The sequence below is a fragment of the Thalassophryne amazonica genome, chromosome 3 (genome assembly GCF_902500255.1).
Source record: "Thalassophryne amazonica chromosome 3, fThaAma1.1, whole genome shotgun sequence".
In the NCBI taxonomy this organism is placed as follows: domain Eukaryota; kingdom Metazoa; phylum Chordata; class Actinopteri; order Batrachoidiformes; family Batrachoididae; genus Thalassophryne; species Thalassophryne amazonica.
In genome coordinates, this window is record NC_047105.1 from 21,638,054 (window position 1) to 21,662,463 (window position 24,410).

The 24,410-nt window shown below is 40.0% G+C and overlaps 1 protein-coding gene across 2 annotated transcripts in view; it reads left to right on the forward strand.

The window, feature by feature from the left end:
* Nucleotides 1-24,410, forward strand: part of pcbp4 (poly(rC) binding protein 4) — a 417,908-nt gene that overhangs the window by 308,141 nt on the left and 85,357 nt on the right. For both annotated transcript variants that reach the window (XM_034165899.1, XM_034165900.1), the window contains one exon: nt 10,104-10,175. In XM_034165899.1, coding sequence (XP_034021790.1) covers nt 10,104-10,175 — 72 coding nt within the window. The remainder of the gene's footprint in view (nt 1-10,103; nt 10,176-24,410) is intronic.

The following is a 24,410-nucleotide window of genomic DNA, read 5'->3' on the forward strand; positions in this document are numbered from 1 at the left end:
ACATCATTCCAACTCATTATAGTTTCAAGTTTATTCGATTCAAGGAAAACAGAACTTAGCAACAAAATAAATAAAACAAAATAAAACTGATTTCTCAGCCAGTCAACCCATGCAACCGAAAGGGTGTAGGTAGAAGCAAAGCTTATATACACCTACCCCTTTTACATCAGCAGCTTGTACTTATCGCAAAAAAGCCACAAAACAAAGTGAGCAGAACAGCAAAACACAAATATCTTAAAATAATCAATAAACTCAAATTCCTCATCATAGGCACATATTGCATAATCAATATATATATATATATATATATATATATATATATATACAAAATCAATAACATAATTGTCCATACTTTAACTAACAGCTACAGTATATCATATAGTAATTCAACATGAATTGTATTTACAGAGAATTCAGACAATTTTCACATATTCGGAAAACATCAGATCCTTATATTGTCGTTTAAACGAATTGACATTTGGACATCGCTTGAGTTCCTTCATCAGATTATTCCATATTTTTTGGCCACAAGTAGAAACACAGAAATCTTTCCTGGTCGTCTGAGCGCCAGCAATTTTAAAATGATACGAGCCCCTTAAATAATATTTTCTCTCTCTCTCTTTGAAAAAGTCTTGAATTCTGAGGGGCAGTTTCTTATTTTTCACTTTATACATTAACTGCACAGTTTTACACATAATCATATTGTGAAGTTTTAATATTTTAGATTTAATAAACAATAAATTGGTGTGATCTCGATAATCTACATTGTGAATTGTTCTTAATGCTCTTTTTTGGAGAATAAATAATGATTGCAGTGTAGTTTTATAATTATTACCCCAAACTTCAGCACAGTAAGCCAAGTAGGGTGAACAATACAGACTATGAAGTGCTTTGCAATCAAGTACATGCCTTACCTTATTTAGTACTGCAATACTTTTTGACACTTTCTTTTGAATATGTTGAATATGAGCTTTCCATTTAATTCTTTCATCAATAATAACACCTAAGAACTTATTTTCTTTGACACGCTCTATGATTACCCCTTGTATATTTAACTGAATTTGTATGTCTTTATTGTAATTCCCAAATAACATTATTTTAGTTTTAGACAAATTTAGTGATAATTTATTAATATCAAACCATCTCTTTAACTTTATCATTCCAGTATGTAAATCGGACAGTAATTTCTGAAAATTTTCTCCTGAACAAAACAGGGTTGTATCATCTGCAAACAGAACTGCCTTAAACAGATCCGAAACTTTACATAAATCATTAATGTACAAAATAAATTATTTTGGTCCCAAAACAGAACCCCCGAGGAAGCCCACAAATGATGTCCAGATATGAAGAGTAGCAATCCCTGAGTTTAACAAACTGTTTCCGGTTTTGTAAGTAATTTTTAATCCAGTTCAAAGCCACTCCTCTGATCCCATACAGTTTGATCTTTTGAAATAATATATTGTGATCAATTGTATCAAAAGCCTTTCTCAGATCAATAAATAAACCTGTTACTATTTCCCTTTGGTCCACATGACTGCTGATCTCTTCTACTGAATTGAGCAGTGCCAATGCAGTGGACCTACCTGCTCTAAAACCATATTGACTTTCATCCAGCAAGTGATGTCGTTCTCTGAATTTATCCAATCTACTATTGTAAAGGTTTTCCAATATCTTAGAAAATTGTGACAATAGAGACACAGGCCTGTAATTTGTAAAAAGATGTTTGCTGCCAGATTTAAATAAAGGTATCACTTTTGCCACTTTCATACTGTTTGGAACAATTCCAGTATGAAATGATTTATTAAAAATATATGCTAATGGTTTTGCAATTTCAGTAATTATTTGCTTTACTAAAGACATATGTACATCATTATGATCCATTGACTTTTTACTTTTACATGTACTATCTACCTTAATAATTTCCCTTTAGGGGGGAGGTTTTGGTCTAGTGGGGGGGTGATGGTCTAGTGGTTAAGGTGTTGGGCTTGAGACCAGAAGATAGTCGGTTCAAATCCCCGCCTGACTGGAAAATCACTAAGGGACCTTGGGCAAGGCCTTTAATCCCCTATTGCTCCCGGTGTGTAGCCAGCGCCATGTATGGCAGCACCCTGATATTGGGGTGAATGTGAGGTATAATTGTAAAGTGCTTTGAGAGTCTAATGCAGATGGAAAAGGGCTATATAAATGCAGTCCATTTACCATTTACATTTCATCTACTGTACCAAGAAATTGTATGTGAATTTCTGTCAATTAATTGCTGATTTTTCCATGGGCTGTGTGGAATTTCACTTGCCAGATCAGGCCCAACATTAGCAAAGAATTTATTGAAATTATCCACTACTTCACTCATATCATATTCATCTTTGTTCTTATACTAAAATACACTCAACAAAAATATAAACGCAACACTTTTGGTTTTGCTCCCATTTTGTATGAGATGAACTCAAAGATCTAAAACTTTTTCCACATACACAATATCACCATTTCCCTCAATATTGTTCACAAACCAGTCTAAATCTGTGATAGTGAGCACTTCTCCTTTGCTGAGATAATCCATCCCACCTCACAGGTGTGCCATATCAAGATGCTGATTAGACACCATGATTAGTGCACAGGTGTGCCTTAGACTGCCCACAATAAAAGGCCACTCTGAAAGGTGCAGTTTTATCACACAGCACAATGCCACAGATGTCGCAAGATTTGAGGGAGCGTGCAATTGGCATGCTGACAGCAGGAATGTCAACCAGAGCTGTTGCTTGTGTATTGAATGTTCATTTCTCTACCATAAGCCGTCTCCAAAGGCGTTTCAGAGAATTTGGCAGTACATCCAACCAGCCTCACAACCGCAGACCACGTGTAACCACACCAGCCCAGGACTTCCACATCCAGCATGTTCACCTCCAAGATCGTCTGAGACCAGCCACTCGGACAGCTGCTGAAACAATCGGTTTGCATAACCAAAGAATTTCTGTACAAACTGTCAGAAACCGTCTCAGGGAAGCTCATCTGCATGCTCGTCGTCCTCATCGGGGTCTCGACCTGACTCCAGTTCGTCGTCGTAACCGACTTGAGTGGGCAAATGCTCACATTCGCTGGCGTTTGGCACATTGGAGAGGTGTTCTCTTCACGGATGATGCGAAGGAGATGTGTTGCACTGCATGAGGCAAATGGTGGTCACACCAGATACTGACTGGTATCCCCCCCAATAAAACAAAACTGCACCTTCCAGAGTGGCCTTTTATTGTGGGCAGTCTAAGGCACACCTGTGCACTAATCATGGTGTCTAATCAGCATCTTGATATGGCACACCTGTGAGGTGGGATGGATTATCTCAGCAAAGGAGAAGTGCTCACTATCACAGATTTAGACTGGTTTGTGAACATTATTTGAGGGAAATGGTGATATTGTGTATGTGGAAAAAGTTTTAGATCTTTGAGTTCATCGCATACAAAATGGGAGCAAAACCAAAAGTGTTGCGTTTATATTTTTGTTGAGTATATGTTGGATAGTTATTTGATTTGGATTTATTTGTTCTAATAGTATTTTATATTTTCCATGTTTCCTTTATGTTGTTTTTATTGTCATTTAGTATTTTATCCAAAGTATGATTTTTTTACAATTCCGCATGATAGTTGTTCATTTATTTTTTATAGTCCTTATATTTAATCTCTGCCTCTCTTGATTTAGTTTTATGAATTCTCTGTATAGCATGATTTTTTTCTTGCAAGCCTTTTGAAGACCTTTAGTTATCCATGGATGACCTCTATATTTATTCTTATTACTGTACTGTTTGTTGAGATTATACAAGCACAAACTGTCTGACAGAACAAGTGCAGTAATTATAGAATAAAAGAAAGATGGGTGGAAACATCAACAAGAAGCTTCACACAGGGAGGAAGAAGAGACAAGACAAGGAAGCGTAACGTGAAGTGAGCAGGAGAAGAGATGTGAGGAGATGGATTAATGAACCAGTGGTCTGGAGGGGATAGACGAGAGAAGAAGAAATGATGGATGGATGCAGAGGAGGGCTGAGAGAAGATACAGCCACTGATGAATGAATGAGTCGATAAATACTCATTTATCTGAGAATTTACTTTAGTTTGTGATTTCAATTTTACACAAAATGAACACTTTCTTGCTCATCTCTCTTTTTTTTCTCTTCACACTCACGTTGAACCACATCACGTGTCGTATGACACCTAAAGTTCCAGCATAACGAGTGACACCTTCACCACACTGAAACTCGTCGAAGATTGCTGGAGTTTTCTGTCTGGTTGGATCTGAATCGAATTCTAGTGTTTTCAGCTGCACCAAAGCACAGAATTAAACATTAAGAATTAAAATTTTAGAAAAAAATGCACTGAACCCTCACTGGACCCTTTTTTCTGTCATTTCCACCTTAAACAATTTTGCCCTGAAGGTTTTGGCCTGGATCCGACAGGTTTCTGGGACCGAAGCGCTGTTGTTTAATTGGTTGAAGAAATGGTGTGGCGTGCAGTCCCCTCACTCGTGAACAAGACTCCGAGGTACTTGAACTCCTTCACTTGGGGCAAGACCGTATTCCCTACCTGGAGTAGGCAATATATTGTTTTCCTGCTGAGAACCAAGGCCTCAGATTTAGAGGTGCTGATCCTCATCCCAGCCACTTCACACTCGGCTGCGAACCAATCCAGTGAGTGTTGGAGGTCACCGGCCGATGAAGCCAACAGGACCACATCATCTGCAAAAAGCAGTGATAAGACCCTGAGCCCACCAAACTGGAAACCTTCCTCCCCCTGACTACGCCTCAATATCCTGTCCATGAATATCAGAAATAGGATTGGTGACAAGGCGTAGGCCTGGCGGAGGCCAACCTTCACTGGAAACAAGTCCAACTTACTGCAGAGCACCCAAAACAGCTCTCACTTTGTGATTACAGAGATTGGATGGCCCTGAGAAGGGACCCCCTCACTCCATACTCCCACAGCACCTCCCACAGTATCTCCCGGGGTACCCGATCATACACCTTCTCCAAGTCCACAAAACACATGTAGCCTGGGTGGGCATACTCCTAGGCACTCTCCAGGATCCTTGTGAGAGTAAAGAGCTGGTCGGTTGTTCCACAACCAGGACGGAACCCGCATTGTTCAGTCAGAGGTTTGACTATCAGCCAAACCCTCCTTTCCAGCACCCTGGAATAGACTTTACCAGGGAGGCTGAGTAGTGTGATGCCCCTGTAGTTGGCACACACTCTGTGGTGCACTTTTTTTTAAAAATGGGGACCACCACCCCACTTTGCCACTCCTTAGGCACTGTCCCAGACCTCAACACAATGTTGAAGAGACGTCTCATCCAAGACAATCCCTCCACACACAGAGCTTTCAACATTTCTGGATGGATCTCATCAGCCTCCGGGGCCTTGCCACTGCGGAGTTGTTTGACTACCTCAGTGACTTCCACCAGGGAAACTGATGAAAATCCTCCATCAGCTTCCAGCTCTGCCCCTACTGTAGAGGGTACTCTGGTCTGATGCAGGAGTTCCTCAAAGTGTTCCTTCCAGCGCCGGATTACATCCTCAGCTGAAGTCAACAGAGTCCCATCCTTACACAGCTTGGATGGTTCCCCGTTTTCCCCTCCTGAGGTGCCTCACGGTCCGCCAGAAGCACCTTGGTGCTGACCAAAAGTTCTACTCTGTGGTTGCCCCAAACTCCTCCTACACCTGCTGCTTTGCCTCCCCCACAACAGAAGCTGCTGCCCTTTGGGCCTGTCGGTACCTTGCAACTGCCTTAAGGTGTCACGTCTTCTCAAAATGATCGAAAATCAATATTATACTCAATCAATCAATCAATCAATTTTTTTTTTATATAGCGCCAAATCACAACAAACAGTTGCCCCAAGGCGCTTTATATTGTAAGGCAAGGCCATACAATAATGATGTAAACCCCAACGGTCAAAACGACCCCCTGTGAGCAAGCACTTGGCTACAGTGGGAAGGAAAAACTCCCTTTTAACAGGAAGAAACCTCCAGCAGAACCAGGCTCAGGGAGGGGCAGTCTTCTGCTGGGACTGGTTGGGGCTGAGGGAGAGAACCAGGAAAAAGACATGCTGTGGAGGGGAGCAGAGATCGATCACTAATGATTAAATGCAGAGTGGTGCATACAGAGCAAAAAGAGAAAGAAACAGTGCATCATGGGAACCCCCCAGCAGTCTACGTCTATAGCAGCATAACTAAGGGATGGTTCAGGGTCACCTGATCCAGCCCTAACTATAAGCTTTAGCAAAAAGGAAAGTTTTAAGCCTAATCTTAAAAGTAGAGAGGGTGTCTGTCTCCCTGATCTGAATTGGGAGCTGGTTCCACAGGAGAGGAGCCTGAAAGCTGAAGGCTCTGCCTCCCATTCTACTCTTACAAACCCTAGGAACTACAAGTAAGCCTGCAGTCTGAGAGCGAAGCGCTCTATTGGGGTGATATGGTACTACGAGGTCCCTAAGATAAGATGGGACCTGATTATTCAAAACCTTATAAGTAAGAAGAAGAATTTTAAATTCTATTCTAGAATTAACAGGAAGCCAATGAAGAGAGGCCAATATGGGTGAGATATGCTCTCTCCTTCTAGTCCCCGTCAGCACTCTAGCTGCAGCATTTTGAATTAACTGAAGGCTTTTTAGGGAACTTTTAGGACAACCTGATAATAATGAATTACAATAGTCCAGCCTAGAGGAAATAAATGCATGAATTAGTTTTTCAGCATCACTCTGAGACAAGACCTTTCTGATTTTAGAGATATTGCGTAAATGCAAAAAAGCAGTCCTACATATTTGTTTAATATGCGCTTTGAATGACATATCCTGATCAAAAATGACTCCAAGATTTCTCACAGTATTACTAGAGGTCAGGGTAATGCCATCCAGAGTAAGGATCTGGTTAGACACCATGTTTCTAAGATTTGTGGGGCCAAGTACAATAACTTCAGTTTTATCTGAGTTTAAAAGCAGGAAATTAGAGGTCATCCATGTCTTTATGTCTGTAAGACAATCCTGCAGTTTAGCTAATTGGTGTGTGTCGTCTGGCTTCATGGATAGATAAAGCTGGGTATCATCTGCGTAACAATGAAAATTTAAGCAATACCGTCTAATAATACTGCCTAAGGGAAGCATATATAAAGTGAATAAAATTGGTCCTAGCACAGAACCTTGTGGAACTCCATAATTAACTTTAGTCTGTGAAGAAGATTCCCCATTTACATGAACAAATTGTAATCTATTAGACAAATATGATTCAAACCACCGCAGCGCAGTGCCTTTAATACCTATGGCATGCTCTAATCTCTGTAATAAATTTTATGGTCAACAGTATCAAAAGCAGCACTGAGGTCTAACAGAACAAGCACAGAGATGAGTCCACTGTCCGAGGCCATAAGAAGATCATTTGTAACCTTCACTAATGCTGTTTCTGTACTATGATGAATTCTAAAACCTGACTGAAACTCTTCAAATAGACCATTCCTCTGCAGATGATCAGTTAGCTGTTTTACAACTACCCTTTCAAGAATTTTTGAGAGAAAAGGAAGGTTGGAGATTGGCCTATAATTAGCTAAGATAGCTGGGTCAAGTGATGGCTTTTTAAGTAATGGTTTAATTACTGCCACCTTAAAAGCCTGTGGTACATAGCCAACTAACAAAGATAGATTGATCATATTTAAGATCGAAGCATTAAATAATGGTAGGGCTTCCTTGAGCAGCCTGGTAGGAATGGGGTCTAATAACATGTTGATGGTTTGGATGAAGTAACTAATGAAAATAACTCAGACAGAACAATCGGAGAGAAAGAGTCTAACCAATACCGGCATCACTGAAAGCAGCCAAAGATAACGATACGTCTTTGGGATGGTTATGAGTAATTTTTTCTCTAATAGTTAAAATTTGTTAGCAAAGAAAGTCATGAACTCATTACTAGTTAAAGTTAATGGAATACTCAGCTCAATAGAGCTCTGACTCTTTGTCAGCCTGGCTACAGTGCTGAAAAGAAACCTGGGGTTGTTCTTATTTTCTTCAATTAGTGATGAGTAGAAAGATGTCCTAGCTTTACGGAGGGCTTTTTTATAGAGCAACAAACTATAAACTTTGTTTATACTGAACAAAGATGATGAATTCCCAATGAAATAAAGATGAACATTAACTTTAATTATCCTGAAGGAAATTATTTTGCCAGAGTACAGAAACAGTAAACAATGGTTAGTTGAATACACAATTACAGAAAGTGTTAGTAGTGAAATAGAAATTGGAAAAAAAACCCAATTAGAATATAAGTACAAAAGCAAGTATAGAATAGTGCCTAAAATGATCAAATAAAATACAATAAGCACAACAAATTAAGCTAGGGGAGGGGAAGAGTTATAGAGTCTGATTGCCACAGGTAGGAAAGACCTCCTGTGGCGTTCTTTGCTGCACCTTGGTGGTCTCAGTCTATGACTGAAGCTGCTCTGACAGGACACATAAATAACTTTATTATGTGTGAATACCTTAATTAAAACACCAGCAGTGTGTTGAAGGGGGAAAAATGGTGGTGGGATCGTGAAAATAGATTAAACTGTTATTTAGTCCAGACTAGTGACATTCCAGATAAGACTCTGCAGTTAAATGAAGCTACAGCAGCTTTATACAGCAAGATGGAAATAGTGATGGATTTACAATTCTTTAAGTGAATATTTTATGGAAAATATATTCACACAAAACATTTGTTAATTGATGTATTGTTGGTATTTATACAGATTCTGCCCATATAATGCTAAAATATAGGAGTCTGATTCATATACTGAGGAAAAGTAGAGAGAACGCTGTCATCATCACAACATTGTTTTGTTTTTGTGTGTGTGCACTGTTGTCTGCTCAGTTGTGTTTTGAAATTTTAGTTCAGGGATTAATTTATCCTTTGTATTTGTTGTGATAAGTATATGTTAATTTAGATGAGCTTCGCTCATGGTTCACTGAGTCCCAAACGGGAAGTGCCAAATTTTGAGTCCACAGTGAAGCAAGAAATGTCACATGTTGAACATTTCCTGGATTGACAGCTGACGGGATCTCGTGGAATCTCACGAGAATTCAATGGCAAGTTCACACTGAAACAGAAAGTGCCAAATTTTGAGTCCACAGTGAAACAGAAAATGTCAAATGTGTTTAACTTTGGAAAGTTGTTTTTTTTTTTTAATTCCCCCTAGTTTTGATCTGTTTTTTATTAGCCTGTTCTTTGGTATGTTGTTTTTGCTGTTGTTGTTAATCCTCTGTAAGGTTTTGGTTTGACAGTAAACGAGATCTCGTGGTATTTCGTGACAATTCAGTAGCAAGTTGAGACTGAAACAGGAAGTGCCAAATTTTGAGCCCTTTCCAGAGACGTGAACACTTTCACCAGATGCAGATACACTTCTGACAGCTGAGTCCAGGAAGTCATTTAAACCCTGGATTTTAGTCCTGATCCAGGACAACTGCAAACCCAGACAATCAGCTTCTGAAGTACGACAGCCAGATTATCCATCGTTTCTTCAAAGATCGCAGCATTATCCACCAAATCAAAGTCTGTAAACTTCTCCTCACAGAGGCACCTACGCTAGGTGAGGTGTGGCGGTATTAATGTTAAACATTTTTCAACATGTCTTCCTTCATACTTTGGCTCACGTGGTTAGGCATACGAACAATAATGGGTCCCATACCACCTCCAAGGGACAATATATACCGGGGACTCTCCGCCTTTGGGTTTTTATAACTGAAGAAGCCTTTTGGGTGAGCCTTAAAGGAGTCCGGTCGCAATTTTTCAAGCTCCAGAGATGACCTAATGGTGTGTGTGTGTGTGTGTGTGTGTGTGTGTGTGGTGTGTGTGTGTGTGTGTGTGTGTGTGTGTGTGTGTGTGTGTGTGTGTGTGTGTGTGTGTGTGTGTGTGTGTGTGTGTGTATACCTGCTGTGTTACAATGAGAAGTGCATTCATTGTGTGGTTTAAGACGTTGATGTGAAACCCTAAAGTCAAGTGCACAGCCACAGCCACATCGCCAGGCTGTGGGTCAACGGTTGTTTTGGTTTCATCCATGTGTAGCGCTAATTGCAGTGTTGGCTTGTGTCTCTCTGTGCGGCTGAAGGTGTTCGAGGCATCAGACTTTGGCTCCCACCCCCTGTTTTCAGTGGCACAGGGAGGAATGGACCTGCAGCAAGTGAGTATGGCCGCCTGGGGGCAAGGGGCAAGGGTCAAAGGCCATTCATTAAAGGAAAACCCAAATAACAGCAGGCGTATTATCAGCAGGATGTTTCAGAGTGTTTTACCCCTTTGTTTGCTTCATTTATTAGTCGGTAAAAAGGTTTTATTTTGGACATGACTGGATTCAGCTTGCTTTGTAAAACCAAGCTGGAATTAGTTTAAAAAACAACAACAACAACAACTTAAAAGGGGTTTGAGGACCAAATTAAACCAAAATCTAGTGTTGGAATGGTTAATTTAGAAAATAATAATCTGGAAAAAATTCATAACTCTGTTACATGTAACAAGTTTCTCCCCAACGCTGCCAAAATCCAGTAGACCTGAACAGACCCAAAGAGACACGTCATCAGCTCTTATGGCAACGTGAATGAAATACCTGACAATGTTACCTGAGTTATCATACACAGTCAAACTCAGATTTGAGGCAGGAAAACAGAAAGAGGACAAAAACTATTCACAGCACTGCACTTTTTCCACATTTTATGTTGTAGCCTTATTCCAAAATGGTTGAAATTCTTTTTTTTTTTTCTGAAACTTCTACACACCCCATAAAGACAATGTGAAAAAAGCTTCTTCTTTTTTTTAGATTTTTGCAAAATTATTAAACATAAAAAACAAGAAAGCACATGTGCATAAGTATTCACAGCCTTTGCCATGAAGCTCAAAATTGAGCTCACGTGCATCCTGTTTCCACTGATCATCCTTGAGATGTTTCAGCTACAGCTTAAGTGGAGTCCACCTGGGGTAAATTCAGTTGATTGGACATGATTTGGAAAGACACACACCTGTCGACATACAATGTCCCACAGTTAACAGTGCACGTTAGAGCACAAACCAAGCATGAAGTCAAAGACATTGTCTGTAGACATCTGAGACAGAATGGTCTCGAGGCACAAATCTTGGGAAGGGTACAGAAACATCTCTTCTGCTTTGAAGGTCCCACTGAGCACAGTGGCCTCCATCATCCATAAATGGAAGAAGTTCAGAACCACCAGGACTCTTCCTAGACCTGACCGCCCCTCTGAACTGAGCGATCAGGAGAACCTTCCAGTAGGACAACCATCTCTGGAGCAATCCACCAATCAGGTCTGTAGGATAGAGTGGCCAGACGGAAGCCACTCCTTAGTTAAAGGCACCTGAGGGACTCTCAGACCATGAGAAAGAAAATTCTCTGGTCTGATGAGACAAAGATTGAACTCTTTGGTGTGAATGATAGGCATCATGTTTGGACGAAACCAGTTACCATCCCTACAGTGAAGCATGGTGGAGGCAACATCATGCTGTGGGGATGTTTTTCAGCAGCAGGAACTGGGAGACTAGTCTAGATTGACTAGATTGAGGGAAAGATGAATGTAGCAATGTACAGAGACATCCTTGATGAAAACCTTCTCCAGAGCGCTCTTGACCTCAGACTGGGGCGACAGTTTATCTTTCAGCAGGACAATGACCCTAAACACACAACCAAGATATCAAAGGAGCGGCTTCAGGACAACTCTGTGAATGTCCTTGAGTGGCCCAGCCAGAGCCCAGAGCTGAATCTGATTGAACATCTCTGGAGAGATATGAAAATGGCTGTGCACCGACGCTCCCCATCCAACCTGATGGAGCTTGAGAGGTGCAACAAGGAGGAATGGGAAAAACTGCCCAAAGATAGGTGCACCAAAGCTGAGGCATCATATTCAAGAAGACTTGAGGTTGTAATTGCTGCAAAAGGTGCATCAACAAAGTATTGAGCAAAAGGTGTGAATACTTATATACAAGTGATTTTGTAGTTTATTTTTAATAAACTTGCAAAAAAAAAACTTTTTTCATGTTGTTATTATGGGGTGTTCTGAGTAGAATTTTGAGGTGAAAAAAAAAGAATTTATTTCATTTTAAAATAAGTCTGTAACATAACAAAATGTGGAAGAAGTGAAGTGTTGTGAATACTTTCCAGCTGCACTGTATGCCAACAAAAAATATCATAGATTAAATAATGAAAAAATAATTCTCACATTTCATCCAAATTTTAACTTTGAAGTAGTAGATTTGAAAATGAAAACAGTCCAGGTTAAACCTTTGTTTTAAAAAAAATAATAACAACAATAAAGTGGTCATATGGTGCAGGTAATAATAACTGCTGCAGCATAATAACATCACCATCCAAAAAGTGAACAATACTATCACCCACCCATATTTTATATTAATTGTTTTCTGTGATATAAAGGGTTTTTTGTGTTTGTTTCATTAATACAGGGTTACTGCCTTTTCCTCTGAATTTGGAAAGCAAAGACAAATCTCAAAGACAGGCTGCTCAATATTGGGCCCATACAGAGAAAGTGTTAATCTTTCCATGACTACAAACTGCTGTAGGCGAGGTTAAAAAAATATTGTTTTGGTAAATTTTGTGAAACAACCCTTGAAATTCATCCAAAAGTGCCTCTGAGCATCGAAAGAATCTTTTCACATTTCTTGTAGCATTTGTCTCCACAGGATCTGAATTGCCTCAGTGCCTCCAAACAGCCCCAAACTATTTATTTTGGTGATAAATCAACAGATAATTTTGGAGAGAAAACTTTAATGTGAAGCCTTCAGCTGTGCTGGTAAATCACCACTTCCTCTGAGCCAAGGATAGAGCCATAGGACCTAAATTGAATCATGCTGCTATTGTGCTGCAGCTTGCAATGACATCATTAAAAACCTGCAGAATGGTCAGGGATCCCAGCTGAACACCGCCGCACACACAGGCCCCACAAACAGGCCCCACAAACACAAATTTCCTTTTCATACGAAAACTTAAAAATGGACGGACGCGGTAGCAAAGGTTGAGTAAGGATAGTAGTGTCACTGGTGTCCTTGATGACCCAATGGCCCAACTTGAGATTACATTTTTAGGGAGGTGGCATTGCGCCATGATGGCAGTGTGCTGGAATGTCTCAGCTTTTCATTGATACTAAATTTGTTTGTATAGACCAAGCAAAACGTCACACAATGAGCAAAGCTCTTTGTTGCATCAGGTAGCAGCATGTGTACGAGGTCTGTTAGAAAAGTATCCGACCTGATGGATTTGAATCACGTGTGCTTTGCATGAGCCAACCTTGAACCTTCATGCGCATGCGTGAATTTTTTCATGTCTGTCGATTGCGTCATTTGCTGTGACATGCCCACCTCGTCCACCATTTCTCGGAGAGTCACACAACTGAAAAGCCACCTAAAGCCGTCTGAATCTTCCGAATGGTGGAAGAGGTGGGCATGTCCTGTGAGAGTCCAGCATGTCCTGTGAGACTTCAAAGAGGAGGTGTTTTTGCTCCGTCAGCAGCTTCGTGCCGAAGCCATCGGCATGAATTTCGCTGCAACTCTTTTCATGGCCAAAACTTCTGTCACAGTGGAATGTGCCGAAAAAGTGCTGATGTCGACATCTTCCACAATTTCTCGGATAGTCACACAACATCCAACATCACCACAGCATTCACTTTGGCAATGACCTGGTCATTTCAGCATGTTGATGGCCGACCGGAGCATGGCTCGCTCTCCACCATTGTGCGGCCATCTTTAAACCGGCTGTACCGCTCCTTAATCTGTGTGATGCCCATAGGATCGTTACCGAAAGCCGTCTGAATAATCCGAATGGTCTCCACCTGGCTGTCGCCCAGTTTCTGGCTAAATTTGATGCAGTCGCGCTGCTCCAGTTGTTCCGCCATTTTCCTTGCAAAGAAAATCCGACGAGAGTCTACACCCATCCTCACACAAAGGCTGCTTACCAGCAAATGACGCAATCGACAGGCATGAAAAAATTCACACATGCGCACGAAGGTTCAAAGTTGGCTCATGCAAAGCACACGTGATTCAAATCCATCAGGTTTTTGCAAAAAATAAAAAGGTCGGATACTTTTCTAACAGACCTCGTATATATAGGAATGAATTTGAATGAATTGAAACCTTCACCTAAGACACGTATGGTGGCAGATGGTGCAACTGTTTTTGTTGATTTGTCAAACCTAAGGGCCCCTTCGCACATAGTGCAAATACATACAACTCCAGGGCAACTCACAGCGGTAGAGCTCATATGAGCCCACCACAAAACCTCGCGCCGACTGGATGGCATGCACGATGCCAGTGAGATGCCAGCAGCTGTGCAATGTGTAGCCACATCGTGCAGCTGCTGTGAAGAAGAATAAATAAAAAATAAATAAAAAATACATGCTGCAATAGTTCAGTGCACATGGGAACACAGCAGCTTTTCACAGCAGCTGCATGATGTGGTTAAAAATAAATAAATAAATTACATGCCACCCACGGAAATCAAACCTGCGCCTTCCAAAAGCTCTGATTTTCAGTCAGAAACTTTACCACTGAGCTACCATCGCTGTCCTGTGAAAACTGCAGGAAACCGCCTGATATGAGAAAGGACATGGACATATAAAAAAAAAAATAAAACCACACACCATATAAAAACACCACATTTATCAAGCGGGCAATACAAATATGATCCATCTGTTCCTCTGTAGATGACCCATGGTCACTGACGTACAGTCATGAAATGACATGAATGAGAAGCAGTGTGCTCTCATAATGTCCACATCTGCTGACATGTGCCCAGCCATCCCCGTGTGTGTGTCCTGCCGGCGCGCCGCAGGACTTACACCACGTCATGTGGAACAGAGCTCACGTGGGTAACGTGACAGTCAGATCACCTGCTGCATGTTATGATCTGAAGGTCCGTTTCAATCTGGGGGCAGCCTGTCAATGGGCTGCAGTGTGCGCGCACGCACATGCTCGCTGCAGCCAAGCAATATGTGTTTTTATTTATGTCCACATGATGACAGCAAGCAGACATGCACGTCACAGTGGGCAGTTGTCAGTCCATGTCCGTCCAAACACAGTACGTGTTGTCCGGCTGGGACGTCCAGATCCACAGATCACCACAGCTGCTTCTGTCAGTAGACACACCTCCTGTCAGTTTACCGCACACACCAGAGCCACACTCATGGGGCACTTAGACAAATTTCACTGCCAGCATGACAGTGATTGTCCGCTGACTGTTGTTGTGTTAATACTGTGAATTTTCTAAGTGCCATGTGAGCAGCGTTAGGTGTTCGTGTGTGTCACCTGGAATTTGCTGCGAGAAGGATCGATGGGTTCGCACAGCGCACACTCTGTCTTTCAGTTGCTGGTGTCTGCAAATAGTTGTAGCAACAGGTGTATGAGGCAGCTACAATTTTGCACCTTTTGCACATGATTCTTGCTTCATGTGCACTTTATGCGCAAATCGACCAAATTCGCACTATGTGTGAAGGGACCCTAATCTATGTGTATGGTCATAAATGTTTTCCATAGCTGTCAAAAATCAGTTTAAAATAGAAAAAAAAACCTGACGTTCAATGTTTTAAACATTTTTGTTTCTAGTTCTGCCATTCCTAGAGACTTTAAACTCAGAATGAAAAGGCCAGAGAGAGAATGTTTGAACAGAGAGCTGGTAGGAAAGAGACAAAATGCATGATGTGGAAAGAGAAAGTACTTGAGTATCTGTTGTTGCATCAGTTTTACATCAACCTACAAAGTAAAACATCTGCTCAGAACACTTGCTCTTCATTTTCACATGATGATTTTCAATTTTTTTCATCTGAAAGCCACCTGAACACCAAATAAAATAGAAGTGGGGGGGTTAAAGTTTGACTTCTTCTAAAAGAACAACATACACGCCAAGGGATTCTGCCTCCATTGTTACCCACATGAATAAATCTAATCAAAGGTGAATTTTGTGTTGTTGAACTCCAGCTACAAGAGCTTCAATCAGGTGCATTGTGCTCAAAAAGTATCTGATGTGTGTTCCCACAGTGTTAATAATTCCTCTGAACCACTAATAGTGATCAGCTTGCAAAGACTTTGATGAAATCATTTCTAGCACCAGAACCATTTGTCTGCATAAATGAATGATGTATTTTCAGTAAAGATTTGAAGAATTTTGTAAAAATACACTTCATTCTTTCAGATTTACAAGCACAGTGTGGCAGTGGTAAGATGCGCAGGAGGAATGACAGATGCATTCAAGGTGGAGGTGTGATTACATCAAGGATGTGATCACACCTCCTTTCTTGAGTCTTTTGTTGTTGGTGATGGTGATGGACAAATTGATGAATGAGATCAGACAGGGGCCTGTGGAATATGATGTTTGGAGATGACATTGTGATCTGTAGTGAGAGTAGAGAGCAGGTTAATATGAAGCTGGAGATGTAAAGATATGCTCTGGAGAGCAGGGGAATGAAAGTCAGTAAGAGCAAGTCTGAGTACATGTGTGTGAATAAGAGGGAGCCTGGTGGAATAGTGCAATTACAAGGAGTAGAGGTGGTGAAAATAGATGAGTTTAAATACTTGGGGTTAACTGTTCAAAGTAATGGACAGAGGTACAGAGGTGAAGAAGAGAGTGCAGGCAGGGTGGAGTGGGTGGAGAAAGATGGCAGGAGTGATTTGTGACCGAAGAATATCTGCAAGAGTGAAGGGGAAAGTTTACAAGACAGTAGTGAGACCAGCTATGTTGTACAGCTTAGAGACAGTGGCACTAACAAAAAGACAGGAGGCAAAGCTGAAGATGTTGCAGTTCTCTTTGAGAGTACCGAGAATGGACAGGATTAGGAATGAACATATCAGAGGGACAGCTCAGGTAGGACAGTTTGGAGACCAAGTTTGAGAGGCGAGAATGAGATGGTTTGGACATGTGCAGAGGAGAGACTCAGAGTATATAGGGAGAAGGATGCTGAGGATGGAGCCACCAGGCAGGAGGGGAAGAGGGAGGCCAAAGAGGAGGATTATGGATGTGCTGAGGAAGGCCATGCAGGGTGGATGGTGTGAATGAAGAAGATACAGTGGACAGGGTGAGATGGAAACTGTTGATCTGCTGTGGCGACCCCTAACAGGAGCAACCAAAAGAAGATTCTTTCAGATTTAGAGCCAAAATATTTTTGCATAGTGTTCTTGACAAAATATATGTCACACATTCTGAAAGCTGAGATTGTTTTGAACATTATGATATGCAACAAGTGGACATTTTACAAAAAAAAAAAAAAGCAAACAAACAAACGTAAAACTGGAAGTATGGTAAAATCTAGAAAATACAACTGGACCCCAGAGGGTTAATAGGGAAATGTCTGAAGGTATGGTCAAATGTCCTGGACACACCGCCATGTTTGTGGACTCCAGCGGTTAAAGGATGTTTAAAAGTCTGTCAGCAGAAGGAATGTAACATGTTATATTTTTGGACATCTCTGGATAAAGAGGCAGAAAAAAAATTACTCTGAGCATTACTTTCTTTGTTTGTTGGCATGATTTTGTCTTTAGTTTACTGGGCAGTTAAATCCTAATGTTTTTTTTATTTTTATCTGAATTTTGATTCATTTTTAATTAGTTTATCACATTTTAGAGACTTTTATATTTCTGTTTTTGAAACACTGCACAGCTAAATAAACATCAGTTTGAATTACACTCAATAAGAGCAAGCATTTCAACATATGTGAATAAAATCTGTAATGTTTTCACAACTTCAAACATTGTTGGAGAGAATGAGTTAATGGCACTGAGTTTCAATGAGCTTTCTGAATGAATGGCTTAGTCTGCTAATTCTGCTGGGTAAACAGCTTTTATGCCCAGGGTGACACAGAGTGTTTAGATTAACGGGCTGACGGCAGTTTCCAGCAGTTTCCAGCAGCTTCCAGCAGCTAATGTGTCCATCAGCAGCAAAACATCCTTCAGCGAGATGCAGAAGATTCAGTTACTACTTACACGTTGGTTTTAAGTCAGTTTATAAACGCCCTTCACTCAAGCATCTTTGCTTTATTGTCATTCATCCATGTTTACATCATCTTACATCATCATCTAGACATAGACTGCTGGGGGATTCCCATGATCCATTGCTTCTTTCTCTTTTTGCTCTGTATGCACCACTCTGCATTTAATCATTAGTGATCGATCTCTGCTCCCCTCCACAGCATGTCTTTTTCCTGGTTCTCTCCCTCAGCCCCAACCAGTCCCAGCAGAAGACTGCCCCTCCCTGAGCCTGGTTCTGCTGGAGGTTTCTTCCTGTTAAAAGGGAGTTTTTCCTTCCCACTGTAGCCAAGTGCTTGCTCACAGGGGGTCATTTTGACCGTTGGGGTTTTACATAATTATTGTATGGCTTTGCCTTACAATATAAAGCGCCTTGGGGCAACTGTTTGTTGTGATTTGGCGCTATATAAAAAAATTGATTGATTGATTGATCTTCAAGTGAGATTTTCCAATTATCTGATCATCTTTTCATTGCAAGCAGCTTCCGAAAACTTTAAACTACTACTGATAATTCCATGCTGTTGATTGTGGGTTACAGTTCCCTGAGTTTGATCTTTATTTTGTTTCAGTACTGATAGTTATTATTAGTCCAACCTCAGCAAGGCTCAATGAGAAAAGCATGTGATTGACGGGCCGGGGTGACAGATTGTGATTGGAATGACAGGAGCTGTCACACAAACAACTGAATGATGAGCATTTTTTTTATTTTTAATATTTTATTTACCTGTACTGCAGACATTTCACATTTAATCATTACAAACAAACCTCTTAAAGGGGTCACATTATACACCGCCTAATAATTGGGTCGTAGTATACACCTGCTAATAAATGGGTCATATTATACACCTTCTAATAAATGGGTCGTATTATACACCTGCTAATAATTGGGTCGTATTATGCACCTTCTAATAGATGGGTCGTATTATACACCTGCTAATAACTGGGTTGTATTATACACCTTCTAATAATTGGGTCGTATTATACACCTTCTAATAGATGGGTCGTATTATACACCTGCTAATAACTGGGTTGTATTATACACCTTCTAATAAATGGGTCGTATTATACATCTTCTAATAGATGGGTTGTATTACACACCTTCTAATAAATGGGTCGTATTATACACCTGCTAATAATTGAGCCGTATTATACACCTTCTAATAGATGGGTTGTATTATACACCTTCTAATAATTGGGCCGTATTATACACCTTCTAATAAATGGGTTGTATTATACACCTGCTAATAATTGGGCCGTATTATACACCTTCTAATAAATGGGTCATATTATACACCTGCTAATAACTGGGTCGTATTATACACCTCCTACTAAATGGGTCGTATTATACACCTCCTAATAAATGGGTCGTATTATACACCTGCTAATAACTGGGTCGTATTATACACCTTCTAATAATTGGGTCGTATTATACACCTTCTAATAGATGGGTCGTATTATACACCTGCTAATAACTGGGTTGTATTATACACCTTCTAATAACTGGGTTGTATTATACACCTTCTAATAAATGCGTCGTATTATACACCTTCTAATAAATGGGTCGTATTATACACCTTCTAATAGATGGGTTGTATTATACACCTTCTAATAAATGGGTCGTATTATACACCTTCTAATAATTGGGTCGTATTATACACCTTCTAATAGATGGGTCGTATTATACACCTGCTAATAACTGGGTTGTATTATACACCTTCTAATAATTGGGTCGTATTATACACCTTCTAATAGATGGGTCGTATTATACACCTGCTAATAACTGGGTTGTATTATACACCTTCTAATAAATGGGTCGTATTATACACCTTCTAATAGATGGGTTGTATTACACACCTTCTAATAAATGGGTCGTATTATACACCTGCTAATAATTGAGCCGTATTATACACCTTCTAATAGATGGGTTGTATTATACACCTTCTAATAAATGGGTTGTATTATACACCTGCTAATAATTGGGCCGTATTATACACCTTCTAATAAATGGGTCATATTATACACCTGCTAATAACTGGGTCGTATTATACACCTCCTACTAAATGGGTCGTATTATACACCTCCTAATAAATGGGTCGTATTATACACCTGCTAATAACTGGGTCGTATTATACACCTTCTAATAATTGGGTCGTATTATACACCTTCTAATAGATGGGTCGTATTATACACCTGCTAATAACTGGGTTGTATTATACACCTTCTAATAACTGGGTTGTATTATACACCTTCTAATAAATGCGTTGTATTATACACCTTCTAATAAATGGGTCGTATTATACACCTTCTAATAGATGGGTTGTATTATACACCTTCTAATAAATGGGTCGTATTATACACCTTCTAATAATTGGGTCGTATTATACACCTTCTAATAGATGGGTCGTATTATACACCTGCTAATAATTGAGCCGTATTATACACCTTCTAATAGATGGGTTGTATTATACACCTTCTAATAAATGGGTTATATTATACACCTGCTAATAACTGGGTCGTATTATACACCTCCTACTAAATGGGTCGTATTATACACCTCCTAATAAATGGGTCGTATTATACACCTGCTAATAACTGGGTCGTATTATACACCTTCTAATAATTGGGTCGTATTATACACCTTCTAATAGATGGGTCGTATTATACACCTGCTAATAACTGGGTTGTATTATACACCTTCTAATAAATGGGTCGTATTATACACCTTCTAATAAATGGCTTGTATTATACACCTTCTAATAAATGGGTCGTATTATACACCTGCTAATAATTGAGCTGTATTATACACCTTCTAATAGATGGGTTGTATTATACACCTTCTAATAGATGGGTCGTATTATACACCTGCTAATAACTGGGTTGTATTATACACCTTCTAATAAATGGGTTGTATTATACTCCTTCTAATAAATGGGTGGTATTATACACCTTCTAATAAATGGGTCGTATTATACACCTTCTAATAATTGGGTCGTATTATACACCTTCTAATAGATGGGTCGTATTATACACCTGCTAATAACTGGGTTGTATTATACACCTTCTAATAGATGGGTTGTATTATACACCTTCTAATAAATGGGTTGTATTATACACCTGCTAATAATTGGGCCGTATTATACACCTTCTAATAAATGGGTCGTATTATACACCTGCTAATAATTGGGTCGTATTATACACCTCCTACTAAATGGGTCGTATTATACACCTCCTAATAAATGGGTCGTATTATACACCTGCTAATAACTGGGTCGTATTATACACCTTCTAATAATTGGGTCGTATTATACACCTTCTAATAAATGGGTCGTATTATACACCTTCTAATAATTGGGTCATATTATACACCTGCTAATAATTGGGCCGTATTATACACCTTCTAATAACTGGGTCGTATTATACACCTGCTAATAACTGGGTCGTATTATACACCTTCTAATAACTGGGTCGTATTATACACCTGCTAATAATTGGGCCGTATTATACACCTTCTAATAAATGGGTCGTATTATACACCTGCTAATAATTGGGTCGTATTATACACCTCCTACTAAATGGGTCGTATTATACACCTCCTAATAAATGGGTCGTATTATACACCTGCTAATAACTGGGTCGTATTATACACCTTCTAATAATTGGGTCGTATTATACACCTTCTAATAGATGGGTCGTATTATACACCTGCTAATAACTGGGTTGTATTATACACCTTCTAATAAATGGGTCGTATTATACACCTTCTAATAAATGGGTCGTATTATACACCTGCTAATAATTGGGTCGTATTATACACCTCCTACTAAATGGGTCGTATTATACACCTCCTAATAAATGGGTCGTATTATACACCTGCTAATAACTGGGTCATATTATACGCCTTCTAATAAATGGGTCGTATTATACACCTGCTAATAACTGGGTCGTATTTACACCTTCTAATAAATGGGTCATATTATACACCTGCTAATAACTGGGTCATATTATACACCTTCTAATAAATGGGTCATATTATACACCTTCTAATAAATGGGTCGTATTATACACCTGCTAATAACTGGGTCGTATTATACACCTTCTAATAAATGGGTCGTATTATACACCTTCTAATAAATGGGTCGTATTATACACCTGCTAATAAATGGGTCATATTATACACATATTATACATTTTTGTGTTTGACCTTCCTGTGACCTTGGCCTTTGACCTTGACCTCAGTCCTTTTGTGTGCTAAAAGGTATCTTCCTAGGACTGCTATATGTGAAGTTCCAAGAGTTTGCAATGTAAACTGTGTGATGCAGAGCAAGTTAAAGGTGAAAAAATGCAATGATTACAAAAACCACATCTTGCAAAAACTTTGTGTTTGCAAGATAAAATAGAATAGAATACAATAGAATAGAATGCTTTTTATTGTCATTATACACAAGGTACAACGAAATTAAAAGACAACTCCGCAGTGCAAAGGTGTAAAAGTAAATATAAATATATATATATATATATATATATATATCAATCAATCAATCAATCAATTTTTTTTATGTAGCGCCAAATCACAACAAACAGTTGCCCCAAGGCGCTTTATATTGTAAGGCAAGGCCATACAATAATTATGTAAAACCCCAACGGTCAAAACGACCCCCTGTGAGCAAGCACTTGGCTACAGTGGGAAGGAAAAACTCCCTTTAAACAGGAAGAAACCTCCAGCAGAACCAGGCTCAGGGAGGGGCAGTCTTCTGCTGGGACTGGTTGGGGCTGAGGGAGAGAACCAGGAAAAAGACATGCTGTGGAGGGGAGCAGAGATCGATCACTAATGATTAAATGCAGAGTGGTGCATACAGAGCAAAAAGAGAAAGAAACAATGCATCATGGGAACCCCCCAGCAGTCTACGTCTATAGCAGCATAACTAAGGGATGGTTCAGGGTCACCTGATCCAGCCCTAACTATAAGCTTTAGCAAAAAGGAAAGTTTTAAGCCTAATCTTAAAAGTAGAGAGGGTGTCTGTCTCCCTGATCTGAATTGGGAGCTGGTTCCACAGGAGAGGAGCCTGAAAGCTGAAGGCTCTGCCTCCCATTCTACTCTTACAAACCCTAGGAACTACAAGTAAGCCTGCAGTCTGAGAGCGAAGCGCTCTATTGGGGTGATATGGTACTACGAGGTCCCTAAGATAAGATGGGACCTGATTATTCAAAACCTTATAAGTAAGAAGAATAATTTTAAATTCTATTCTAGAATTAACAGGAAGCCAATGAAGAGAGGCCAATATGGGTGAGATATGCTATCTCCTTCTACTCCCCGTCAGTACTCTAGCTGCAGCATTTTGAATTAACTGAAGGCTTTTTAGGGAACTTTTAGGACAACCTGATAATAATGAATTACAATAGTCCAGCCTAGAGGAAATAAATGCATGAATTAGTTTTTCAGCATCACTCTGAGACAAGACCTTTCTGATTTTAGAGATATTGCGTAAATGCAAAAAAGCAGTCCTACATATTTACAGTAATGGTAACTGATTATCAGCATAATTTATGACAGTGTCAACTCATCATAATTGATCTTCAAAGATAATTACTCTGATCATTAAAAGCTGTGAAATGATTTATTATTTATCTTTTTTCCCTTTCAAACACAAAACTGTGCTGCAGTGGCCCATGTTCCTCACTTGGCTCCTGTACAGTAAGAAACAAAAGCTAAACAAAGGATCAACAATCACTCGTCATCCCCATCACTCACTGTCTTGTGGATTGGGCCAAAGGTTCTCATCCACATCTGCATAGATGTTTTCGTTTGCCAAACAACTGTGAAAGTACCTTTGCACATGGTGAATCCAGGCCTGACACTGGTCCGCTGTAATGTCATCACAGGCATTGTCCACGGCCTGAAGAAGGGTCACTTGGATGCTGATCATACACTTTCCACCTCCATGTGGAGAAACATTCCTCAATGGGGTTAAGGAAAGAAGAGTACAGGGCAAGTACACATTGAGGAACTGTGGATGGGCCTGAAACCTTTCCTGCACCAGATGAGCGTGGTGGAACTTGACGTTGACCCAGACAGTGACATAAATTATACCAATAACGCTACAGACTAGAGTTAGCTCATCAAGAAATGCAAGGAGCTCTGCATTGTATGCGCCAATTGGAGATCTACGCCCTACCACACCATGTCACCATATTAATGTTCCCCCCACGTCATCTAGGTACTTGTATGGTTGCCTGCTGGCCAATTAAATTTCACCCTCCCCTCCTTGTCTTGGCCAGGATGAAACCTGCCTCATCCGCTTCCAGGGCCATCACCCTCTATGTACAAAAAGACATGTTGGACAGAGAATTACTGTACAGTATTACAGTACAATGATGGGGAATTCTTCACAAACAG